The 12,678-nt window shown below is 43.6% G+C and overlaps 1 protein-coding gene across 1 annotated transcript in view; it reads right to left on the bottom strand.

Moving 5' to 3' along the window:
- FLT1 (fms related receptor tyrosine kinase 1) overlaps positions 1 to 12,678 on the bottom strand; it is a 206,570-nt gene that overhangs the window by 90,618 nt on the left and 103,274 nt on the right. Inside the window, exon 12 of the mRNA XM_068984312.1 lies at positions 5,651 to 5,759. Coding sequence (XP_068840413.1) covers positions 5,651 to 5,759 — 109 coding nt within the window. The remainder of the gene's footprint in view (positions 1 to 5,650; positions 5,760 to 12,678) is intronic.

The raw sequence follows: 12,678 nt of genomic DNA, 5'->3' as shown, positions 1-12,678 counted from the left end.
TCTATTTCTCAGGACAGCCCCTCTGCTGTTCTTTTTTGACGCATGGGAGATGGTAAATAAGATGTCCTAAACTAGTTAATGAATCCAGAGGGATTTCTCCCCTTAATTCATGTCAATTTTTTTCGGCCTGAGTACAAAAACAGACCTAAGAAAGCAGGTCTGCCTTCTGACTCTCAAAGTGAAAACAAGCAATCTTCCCACACTTAAGGATCTGTAGTGGAATCAGTCCAGTCAGCAGCAGAACCAACTCATACTCATGCATCTGACACGTGGTCACATCCACAGCGTCTTAGGAGATGGCATGGAGAAGACTCACCTTTGCTCAGAACAGACATTCTACCCAGGGTTAGATGATAGAGGGCTGTATTTACAAAGGTGCACACTTGGGGCTGGCCATTGTGACTTGATTGGATCAAACCAATGAATGAAGTTCATGACGAGAGAGAAGTATAGAAGTTAAAAGGATGAAAGGTGTCTTCTCCTTTTGCAGGTGGCAACAGGGAAGACTTGACTTCTACTGGAGAACAGAAATAGCATTCTCTAGATAATGAGTGGTGACTGGAAAGGTTTGTGTGTTCTAATTAGATACTATGGTGTTTTTTGTATATAGAGTGCTGAAAGGTTCTGATTTTATTTTTATTTTGGGCATGGTTGCTTTGCAATATTGTGTTTCTTCTGTACAACAAAGTGAATCAGCTATAGGTATACATCTCTCCCCTCCCTCTTGGACCTCCCTCCCAACCCCTGCCCATCCCATCCCTCTAGTGAATGGCAGAAGTATGGAGAAGAAGCCATGAAGGAGTTAATGGCCACAGTTAACCAGCTGCCATTAGTTTGGAAGGCAACTCTGTTGTTGTTGTACTTTAAGGAGGGGCCAACCTTGATTGAAATGAGGATCAGTAGGAAGAAATATCAATAACCTCAGATATGCAGATGACACCACCCTTAAGGCAGAAAGTGAAGAGGAACTCAAAAGCCTCTTGATGAAAGTGAAAGAGGAGAGTGAAAAAGTTGGCTTAAAGCTCAACATTCAGAAAACGAAGATCATGGCATCTGGTCCCATCACTTCATGGGAAATAGATGAGGAAATAGTGGAAACAGTGTCAGACTTTATTTTTTGGGGCTCCAAAATCACTGCAGATGGTGATTGTACACCTTGGAAGGAAAGTTATGACCAACCTAGATAGCATATTGAAAAGCAGAGACATTACTTTGCCAACAAAGGTCCATCTAGTCAAGGCTATGGTTTTTCCAGTAGTCATGTATGGATGTGAGAGTTGGACTGTGAAGAAAGCTGAGCGCCGAAGAATTGATGCTTTTGAACTGTGGTGTTGGAGAAGACTCTTGAGAGTCCCTTGGACTGCAAGGAGATCCAACCAATCCATTCTAAAGATCAGTCCTGGGTGTTCTTTGGAAGGAATGATGCTAAAGCTGAAACTCCAGTACTTTGGCCACCTCATGTGAAGAGCTGACTCATTGGAAAAGACTCTGATGCTGGGGGGGATTGGGGGCAGGAGGAGAAGGGGACGACAGAGGATGAGATGGCTGGATGGCATCACCGACTCGATGGACTGAGTCTGAGTGAACTCCAGGAGTTGGTGATGGACAGGGAGGCCTGGCGTGCTGCGATTCATGGGGTCGCAGAGAGTCGGACACGACTGAGCGACTGAACTGAACTGAAAGATCCAGATCTAGGTCTTTTGATTTCAAGCAGTTAAATTTTAGGCAGCTCTTTTAAAGCATGAGCTGCACTAGGTCAAATATAAACACTGAACAAATATACACTCATTTTTCAAGAAATAGTCATGGAAGGTGCAACATTTTAGTCTCATCTCTAGGCTTTCCTCGTGGCTCAGTCGGTAAAGAATCCGCCTGCCCATGCACGTGTCTCACGTTTGATCCCTGGGTTCGGAAGATCCCCTGGAGAAGGAAATGGCAATCCACTCCAGTATTCTTGCCTGGAAAATCCCATGGACAGAGGAGCCTGGCAGGCTACAGACCATGGGATCGCAAGCGTTGGACACGACTTAGCAACTAAACCATCCAGTGAGACTAAATCTCACGACAGAGATTTGAGTAAGAAAGAATTGTTTTAGAAGTAATGAACATCAGTAATGTTCAGTTACCAGTAAAAACTATAATTTTTCAAAACTGGGAGCAAAGAATTTAGGAGAATGATATGCCAGACAATGGGGACTTGATCGGAATGAATTTGTGCTCAGATTTAAGATTAAAGCTCTTAAACTTCTAGAGGCAAGATGTTGTGAGCTTCCAGTCAGGTATATTGGAATAGAATCCCCATCACTCTTTTCCATGGATGAGCCTTGGGATCTAGAAAAGGTTTCGAGTGCTCCACGGTTATAAAGTGGACCATGCGGTAGGGAGAAGGTGAAGGGTGAGTTCCGTCTGGGTTCAGCAGGGGGTCTGCTCTGTCAGCTGGAGTCCTTTCAGGAGCAGTACTGGGCACAGATGTAGGCTGGAGCCATGGAGAACTCAGGGGCATGTGCGGGCTGGATGTTGAGCATGCATGAACCTTCCCTGGGGACGCGGAGCAATGAGGGAATGAGAGGAGCTCCCCTCGGTCAGGGCATCCTCTCCCAGTACTGCCTGCGGACCCAGGCACAGGGCTCTCTGTTCTGGCTGTACCCCTCCCTACAATGGAGGGGCCAAGTGGGGTCCTGGAATTCCCTGGAAGATGATCCCAAGGCTGCTTCCAGACGGTCTCAGGCCTCCTCCTCCTGAGGTCAGACTTTTGGGTGGTCTGCACACTTGGGGGGCCCAGGGAGACTGTCTTGGGGAGGGGAAACAGAGTTTGGAGGTGTGGCTGGGAGACCATCCCCAGGGTCCATGGCCCCTTGCGGTGGAGACAGAGCCAAGTAATGCTGGCTGGCCAGGGGTAGGCTCCTCCTGCACCTCCAGCACTACCACACGCCCCTTCTAGCAGACCCAGAATTCTCGATTTGCACCTGACTTTCAGGTCATCATGAAAGCATATTTGTCCACCAGAGGCTAAAATATATCTACCAGCGTATTCGCATGATTTAGAACTTGCAAGTGGTTAGATGTATAGTTTGTGGGCCTCTCTGCTGGTCCTCTTGCCTTGATTCTGAAGATGCCAAGGCCAGAATGTTCTCTTCTTTCAACCAATTCAAATTCTAGGCCCCTCAGGATGCCCCCTCAGGTCCAGGATCACCCAAGTTCTGCTTCCTTTTCAGGGGCTTGGAGCAACCCTGTACAACACAGGACCACCTGTGGCTTCCAAGCTTTGAAAATGTGGCCAGTGGGACTGGACTGAATTTCATTTGATTTTATTTCAATTCCAATTTTAAAAACCAAAGCAGTGTAATATTTTAAAAAATACTGAAGACATGTTAAAATGATAAGTTTGGGATCTGTTGGGTTTAATAAAATGCATTTTTTCTTTTTACTTCAAAAAATGGTTACTAGAAAATGTTAAATCAACATGTGACTTTTATATTTCTGTTGGTGGCATTGACTTAGCACTGGTAAATTCATTGGTCATGTTAGTTCTGCTCATTCATCTTTTATTAAAAAAAAAAATTTAATGTCTTTATTTTTGGCTGTGCTGGGTCTTTGCTGTGGTTGGACTTTTCTCTAGTTTCAGAGAGCGGGGGCTGCTTTCTAGTTGTGGTGCAACCTCGTTGTGGTGCTTGCTCATTGCGGTGGCTTCTCTTGTGGAACACGGGCTCGAGGGCACGTGGGTTTCAGCAGTTGCGGCCCCCGGGCTCCAGAGCGCAGGTTCTGTAGTTGTGGTGCATGGGCTTACTTGCCCCATGACACGTGGAATCTTCCCAGATAAGGGATCGAACCTGTGTCCCCTGCATTGGTTGGTGAATTCTTTACCACTGTGCCACCAGGGAAGCCCTGCTCATTCCTTTTGATACTAGAATATAGACAACATTTCTCCTTTGTGTCTGTGGTGTTCAGCCTGTCTTCCTAATAAGACAGGGCCTCCTTGCTGTCCCTTGGAGAGCTCAACACAGAGCTGACCTGTACTGTTTAACAGCTGCTGCTCATTAAACTTGAACAAACGTATCGAACATTCAGCACAGAAAAGGAATGGGTCGATCTTTTATACTCTAAATCAAACAGACCAGTCATGTCTGACTCTTTGCAACCCCATGGACTATAGCCCACCAGGCTCCTCTTGTCTATGGAATTTTCCAGGCAAGAATACTGGAGTGGGTTGCCGTTTCCTCCTCCAGAAGGGTTAGCTTGTTTCTCCCGAAATAAAAAGGACAATACAAACCTTTGAGCTTCATTAGTTCAGATCATCTGAGATGGCTTTGAGAATCAGTATGTGCAAAACAGCTATCTGAATCCTCTAAATAAAGGCCTTTCCCTACTTGGAATGAATGCAAAGATGATTTTGTCTCCACTTCTCCAGTACTGACTAGATGGGGACTGGCTTAGTTTTCAGAGGCTCTGCTGGGTGCCTCTCCGCCTCTCTAGATCCCACTTGCTCATCTAGAAAACACAGGGTTATCATACCAAATAGCCCCAAGGGCCTCTTCTGGCTCTGACAGCCTGTGGGACCCACCAAGGGATGTCCCCCATGGCACCGCTCTGTTGGCTAACTTGCCCAACGGCTCCCTGCGCTCTGGTAGCACCTACTTTTCATGAAATCGGACCTACCTACCTATTTCTTTCGGGAGAACTCAAGGTAATGGCGGCAGCCTGCCCCAGACAGCATGAAGTTTCCAGGGAACTGGCCAACTGCCCAGGTTTCCTCAGAAAATTGGGGGAGCGTGGAGCCAGGCAATTGTTTTATACTGTGAGCTGCTGACTTCCTTCCTGTACCATGCTGGGACACAGGGAGTGCCACTTGTGTGCCTTGCAAGTTTTAAAATTTGCAGACGCCATCATATTTCAAGTTAAAAATTCTGAAATGCTACTGAAAAATAGCACATGAATAACCTTCAGCCAAGCTCAGTTTCAGATGTCTTTAGGAGAGCCTCATTTCTCAAAAAGTTGAAATTCCTTTGTGAGATGCTTGCTGTATAGCAGAAATTAACACAATAGTGTAAATAAATGATATTTCAGTTTAAAAAAAGCTGTGAAACAATTCACCTCTTGGGTGACAAAAATGTCATCACACATAGTGTAAATGGTTTCCTTGACTTTTCCGGTACCACCACTGTGTGCCAGGCCCTGTGCTGGGGACTCTGGGATGTTAAAAAATGAGCATGACAAGGGACTTCCATGGGAATCCAGTGGTCAAGACTCTGCACTTTCAATACAGGAGGTGAGGGTTTGATCCCCGTCAGGGAACTAAGATCCCATATGCCTCACAGCCAAAAAATCAAAATGTAAAACAACAGAAGCAATATTGTAACAAATTCAATAAAGACTTAAAAAAAAAAAAAGACAAGATCCCAGATTCACAATCCAGCCTGGGAAGACGTCCATGAATAGCTCTAAAAGAGAATTCAGGGAAGTAACTCTTCAAGAGACCCAGTGATGTTGTAGAAGACGATTCCTGAGAGCAAGGATGAAGGTACTCGAGTTGAACAATTCTACGGAATTTTTTTAAAAATAAAAATCCCTCAAGTGCATTAAAAGCAGACAAGGTTAGAAGAGATACTGAGGTCACTGGGCTGTCTTCCTAAGTGCAGGGCGTGTGTCTTACCTGTGATGTAAAAGTTCACGTTTCTTTCCACAGTCCCGACTTTATTGGTAGCCATGCAAGTGTAGATTCCAGAAATTCTAGCATCAGCCACAACCAAAGTACTAGCCATCTGCAAAAGGAGAGGCAATTTTAGCAATGGGACAGAGAATCCTCGGACACCCCCGAGATGCTTCTGAGGGGGACGTGATTTGGCCACCCCGTGGCCTCGACACAAATGGGACTGCACGCGTGCTGGTTACCAGGATCTCTGCAGCCCAGAAAGGGTGGAAAAACAAGAGGAAAACAGGTCCTCAGGAGACCGGGGGCTACGACATCCGACTTGTACGAGGGCTTCAGGCTTATTTACCTCGCGCTGCTGGCGTAACAATTACAGACCTGAAGCCCATATGCGGCACAGCACGTCCTTCCCTAAGAGGTGGTCAGTGCCACGCTGGCCAGAGGGGAGCCTGGCCCTTCTCTTTTGTCTGGATAACTTGTGATCATGAACACGGCTTGCTAACAGGAGCCTTCCTCACACGGGTGTGTTAAGTGAGCAAGGACAGAGGAGAAAGTCTGGCTGAACCATTGCTTTTCTGAAACGTGATGTTGCAGCCCTGACATCCCCAGAGGAAGAGTGGACGCTTCCTAAGACCCCTGCATGTGTTTGTAAATTATTGGGTTGGCCAGAAGGTTCGTTTGGGTTTTTCTTGATGGTATAGAAAACCCAAATGAAATTTTTGGCCAACCTAATAGTTAATTTCTCAGTCTGTTCATTCCTATTCTAGAAAATGAAGATGTAAGGGATGAATGCATACCACAATATCATTTCACTAGATTTTAGCGCTGCTGTTTGGTGAGTGTGCCCCTAAAGAAACATGAGTCAAAAATGGGTAAACTTGAAAGCACTTTCCAAACTGTGACATCGCAAAAAGTCATGCCTCAAAAAAACAAAAGTAGTGAAACACCAACTTATATGGCTTAAGGATCTGTACTGCTGTCTTCAGGATAAAAATTAGTAGTAGGAAATGCATTGTTGAGAATTTAAAAATTTAACCTGACCTTGCAAAAAAGTAATGCATACTATACATGAAATAGTGAGATAGCTAGTAAGTTTTTCATATTTAAAAATTATAAAAAAGTTTGATCCAGTTGCTTATTGATCACTGCAGCCTATCTCTAGGGCACAAAGGTCTGGTCACAGGCTCTGACACTGTAGACAGAGCTGGTGCTTTCAGACTAATGGGGTGTCCTGGCTGGAGTAAAATGATCCAGTCACTCACAGGCTAAAGGGATATAAAGGCTGGACTGTGACAGTAGACTTTTTTCCTAATAATTAAAATATTATTGGAGTATAATTGCCTTACAATGTTGTATTAGTTTCTGCTGTACAGCAAAGTGAATTGACACTGGGCTTTCTAAGATGATAACACAAAGTCTACAAAGGGTCTTAGCAATTTTACAAGTTGCTCAGCCACATGGTAGGCATTTTACCCGTGTTCTCAAATTCCTTCCAATAAATTAAAGTATGTCTGTCTCTCATCTACAGGTCAGGAAGACTAAAAACTATATTCCTAGTTTTTTTTAGCCAGCAACTCTATTGCTCCAAATTTCTTGTAATTGTCACCGTGGTACAGTCAATATTTCATGATCTGTTTGTTGGATCTGTTTAATTACATCTACTCATATATCCTCTGTGTATTGTTGAGATTCTGGGAAATGAAAATGTTTGCAATTTGTGGCATGCTCACTCAATTTAGCAGAGCGTATATACATGTTAAGTCACTCAGCCATGTCCAACTCTTTGTGACCTTATAGACTGCAGTCCGCCAGGCTCCTCTGTCTGTGGGATTTTGCAGGCGAGAATACCGGAGTGGGTTGCCATGCCCTCCTCCAGGGGATCTTCCTGATAACTGATTATTTAAGGCACTGCCCAAATATTATAAGGGAGACAGAGGGGAATAAGAACACGACCCTTATTCTTAACTTGAAGGACTACTTGAAGGTAACAGAGAAGAATGTCCCTACTTGAAGATCAAGTATATATATTATACTATTCTCTCTTTCACAGAGAAACACTCGCATGAAGGCAAATAACCAGTGGCGAGAGAATGAGAGCTCAAATGCCTCTTTCTCTATTTGATTATCATTCTAAGAGGTGGGACTTAAAAATATTCTGGATAGCGATTTCTTTACAGTTGTTGCACCCACCACTTCAGAGTCACAGAGGAAAAAGCAGCTGGAAGAGGAGCTTGTAGATGAGAGGTGGGAGGATCAGAGAGATAACTGAGTAAGAGTCTGATTGCCATAATCTTCTTGGGAGACGCGCTCACGTGCTTGGGGCAGAGGCAGATGAACAGGTTCAGAGCCCTCACAGCTCCTCTGCTGTTTGTCTCTCGGCTCGAGCACGGACTTCCTGGTGAAGTTAGGGCTCCAGTGTTGATCCGAATGGGCCTCAATAGAACCTTGTTTAGATCTCAGATGTATTGCTGGTCCATAAATAAGTGAACACCTCATTGCTGTTTGGCTAGACCTTTGAAATTATGAACAGTGATTACCTGAATCTGAAAGTTGCATTCGGGTTTCTATTAAAATTACTCTGATTTCGCTGAACTCAGGCCAGCTGAGAACCGGGAGTTCATGGCGAGGGCACGCATCAGTTCAGAGGTGTGCACCTGCCCCGTTTAAGGCCTGAGCGGGAACCTGCGGATAGCTGTGGCCATTTTACAAGCCTCCCAGTAGCTCAGAACTTCTATATAACCAGAGCACAAAACTGAGGTCCATAGAAGGGAAATGATTGAATTCAGGTCACACCAGGTACCCTAGAGATAAGGGGTGCATTTGAGTCTCTCACTTTGCCTGAATGACCTCTTCCAAAACAGACTCCTCACCCACAGTCAAGCCTGCCCCAAAACTCACCTCTCCCAAGTGCCTATGAAAATTGATCTAGAGAATGACATCGATGGAGTTTACATTATTTCTTTGTTTCTGGGTAGCTTTATGCAGCCCTTGCCGAGTGCCAGACAGTGTGGGAAGCATTTACCTTATTTAACCCTCCCTGTAGCTTAAGGACATGGGTGTATTACCTGATCTACAGAAGGGGCAACTGAGCTTACAGAGGTCAAGCGATTTGCTCAAATTATGCCCGGGTTTGTCAGACTCCAGTGCTTAAGCTCTTAATCTACACAAAACAACTTGTTGGCCTAAAACTCTTTAAATTTCACAGCACAGATCTGGTGGTAGAGTTCTGTCTACTCTTTGAATTGGGTTTCCCCTGGAAAATACCTCCTTTAATGAGCAGATATGGGTCCCTACAAGCTCAATACTACTCGGTACAGAAATACTAGTTTCTTTTAGCATTTTATACAAGTTGCAAGCTATTTTTCCAATGGATAAAGTGTTATATGGTTTGAAAATATGATTTACAATGGACAATTATAAGAAAAATATACTTATTTATTTTAAAATATTTACTTATTTGGCTGTATGGGTCTTAGTCGTGGCACAAGGGATCTTAGTTACAAACGATCTAGTTTCCCTGACCAGGGATCAAACCTGGGCCCCCTGTATTGGGAGAAAATTTTAAAATAAGATACAACTTATATCATGTGAGTAACTTTATTCAAAATTATCTGATTTCTTGATGACCTATTTTTCTAGAGTATATTTTTAAAGTTGTGCATTAGCAAATATCAACTTTGTAGTTAAAAAGAGGAAGTATTTCAAACTCAAGAATTTGAGTCATAGCATCTATTTGAAATGATCGTATTTCATAAGGTACACCAAAAGAAATTCTCAAGGCTGTCTGCTTGCCTTTGTTCTAGAATTAGTTTCCATTTGTCACAGCTTTTTGAGTTCTGAACCCACACTTTGCCTCTATTTGCTCTTGGAGGACCACAGGATTAAGATATTAGAAACATGCTCTTAAAGTCCATTCTCTGGATTCTTCTGTGTGACCCAGGAACACTGCTGAAGATTGTCGTCAGGCTCCGTCCATTTGGAATTTATTCCTACTCTTTCCTTCCTTCCCTTCTGCTAAGTATTAGTGATTCACTACTTCAATGCGTTTGAACCTCACGGAACAGAATGGATGGGATGATGTGTAATTCAGTCTAATTTCCAGCACTTGCTTTAAAAAAAAAAAAAAACTATATATGGAACAGTGATTTTAATCTTGGGATGTTTCTAATACAGTTTCCTTTGAAGTGTTTCAGAGAAAAATAAAAGCAGATATGTAAAGGTCAGGGAAGAATCTAAAATTATCCTAGGGTGGCACATCTGAGCCATCTGATGGGAGAATAGGACGTGAGAATTAGACAAAGCTGGGGAGTGTGTAGGGGGTGGAGCCCACACTGCGACTCTGAGATGAGGCATTCAGGCTTCCGTCATGGACGTGTCTCCTACAGCATACACATTTCTCAATGAAATCTCAAAATGATTTCAATGGAAATGTTGCTAAGACATTAAGTTGTCACAATCCTCCAGCCTCACAGAATCAATGCTGTAAAACGCATTTCCTGTCTGTCTTCCCCTAACACCAGGTTCCTTCTACTTCCTGCTCCAACTCTACAAACCAACAGTCTGGCAACTCTGGGGAAACAATACCAAAGCTCCTCGTGTGCCATTAGCAGCTCCAATTGATGACTCACTTTTCATAAATCTGGGCCAAAACTTGGCCATATGGAGACTGAATTTTATTGTCCTGTGCACCCTTCCTTGGGTTAAACAAAACAAAAAACACAACAGAAAGGGGAAAAAAAGCAAGTCCTTGAAATCCGGCAAGTGCTTGAATAGGACCTCATTCACTGATGGTTGAAGTGGGGTACTGGACATGCTGACTACATGACTGTGGGGAAACGTATTGGTGTGTTCTAAGCTGGGACTTTCATTTGCTTTCTTAACATGTACAGAAAAGAAAGGCAGTTTTAATTGTAAAGGAAAGACTATGCAAAGAATTCTGAGACATCAAAACTTTCATCTGTCATCTGAAAGGTTGATGTTTTTCACAGACACACAAGGATACATCAATAGACACTAAAAGCCAAATTAAGAAATTCTTCTAAAGGTTAAGATGTGAAATTAATAACTCCCTTAAAATCTAATGTGTTACTGTTACTAATAGGATGTGTGTGGGTTTTGTGCGTGTGTATACTTTGTTAAGAAGGAGTATAAAAGTTTTTTTCAATGCAAACTATTTTAACAAATAGTCTTCATTTGGGCTTCCCAGGTGGTGCTAGTGGTAAAGAACCCACCTGACAATGTGGGAGATGTAAGAGACACGGGTTCAATCCCTGGGTCGGGAAGATCCCCTAGAGGAGGGCATGGTACCCCACTCCAGTATTCTCGCTTGGAGAATCCCATGGACAGAGGAGGCTGGTGGGCTACAGTCCATGGGGTTGCACAGAGCTGGACATGACTGAGCAACTTAGCAGCAACAGCAGTCTTCATTTGTGGTAGTTGTTTAGCTGCTAAGTCATGTTCGGCCATTTCTTCCTCTGGGGGTCTTCCTGACCCAGGGATTGAGCCAGGATCTCCTGCAATGGCAGGTGGGTTCCTTACCGATGAGCCACCTGCGAAGCCCAATAGTCTTGATAGCATATGTTCAGTATCTGGGGGATTGCATTAGGCCACATATGACAATCATTTTGATAATGGGCAAATGAGATAGGTCAGATGTTAGGAGCTCTGTTTTTTTCTGGAGGGGAGAACTCAGGTTCAGAGAGCTGAACTGATTTGCAGTGGGTTATATATAATAGAAAGAGCTGAGCTTAACCACGAATCCTGCCCCCAGGCTGGATGACTCCAGAGCCAACTGTGTCTGTCTGGTGGTCTCTGTTTAAAGCCTCGGTATAACTACACTCCTTTGGACTGCAAGGAGATCAAACCAGTCAATCCTAAAGGAAATCAGTCCTGAATATTCATTGGAAGGACTGATGCTGAAACTCCAATACTTTGGCCACCTGATGCAAAGAGCTGACTCACTGGAAAAGACCCTGATCAAAGATTGAAGGCAGGAGAAGGGGACGACAGAGGATGAGATGGTTGGATGGCATCCCCAACTTGATGGACATGAGTTTGAGCAAGCTACGGGAGCTGGTGATGGACAGAGAAGCCTGGCGTGCTGCAGTACATGGGGCTGGAGAGTCGGACACCACTGTGTGACTGAATGGAACTGACAATCACAGAATTATGAGACAATGCATTTGTTTAGAGCACACAAGGAAGAAATCAGGGAAGACTATCTCACCCAGATTTTGCTCCTCCACCTCCATCCTTTTTCACAGGCATTCTGTATGGAGGCAAGTGGATACTTCATGGTTTCAGCCTAATCAGAAACCTGACCTAGCTTTTTCATTTTCTATTTTCTATCACATATATTTTGTGGATAGAATACCAAAACCAGACGAGAAGTTCCTTTGAAATTAAGATCGTAATTCATGCTTTAATATCCAGTGGTTCACAGTACAAGCACCTGATAGGGTCAAGAAAAGGCAAAATGATTCGACACTGTCAATGGCATCTTGGAATTTTCTAGCACTTTGTGACAACTAACTTGCTTTCCATTCCGAGGCAATTTCCTGTTTAAAAAAAGTAGTGTTGCTTGAGTTAAACTTTCCAGTTTACAGAATTTCCTCTTTTCTAAGAATTTCATTACATGGCTCTGTCATCAATCGCTACACATCATGGAATGTTTTAAACTACAGTTCATTTGTATTCAAGAAAAAGACGTGTAAACCACCTACAGCTACTGCAGTGGTTAGAAAAACTCTTCCTGAGTACTTGACAAGTGATTGCGGATGTTATTGTGTGAGCCATCAGCATCTTAACAAATTTCTGTATTGGTTTAATTGTCAGAGCCCTGGGCCTTGGCAAAGGAAGACTTTGGTTTGCTGTGACTTTGAGTTAATCATCTTATCGCCTCAGTTTTTCTTATCTTTAAAATGGAGTAACCACTTGGACCTGCCAAAGAGTGATATTGACATGAACATATGTCAAAAAGTTTTCCATAATGAAGAACTCGGATGTTATTTGTTATTTTGAAGTCCTGCAGG

The sequence above is a fragment of the Capricornis sumatraensis genome, chromosome 12, assembly GCF_032405125.1.
Source record: "Capricornis sumatraensis isolate serow.1 chromosome 12, serow.2, whole genome shotgun sequence".
NCBI classification, from domain to species: domain Eukaryota; kingdom Metazoa; phylum Chordata; class Mammalia; order Artiodactyla; family Bovidae; genus Capricornis; species Capricornis sumatraensis.
Note: the sequence above shows the minus strand (reverse complement) of the source record. Positions and strands in the feature narration are given on the sequence as shown.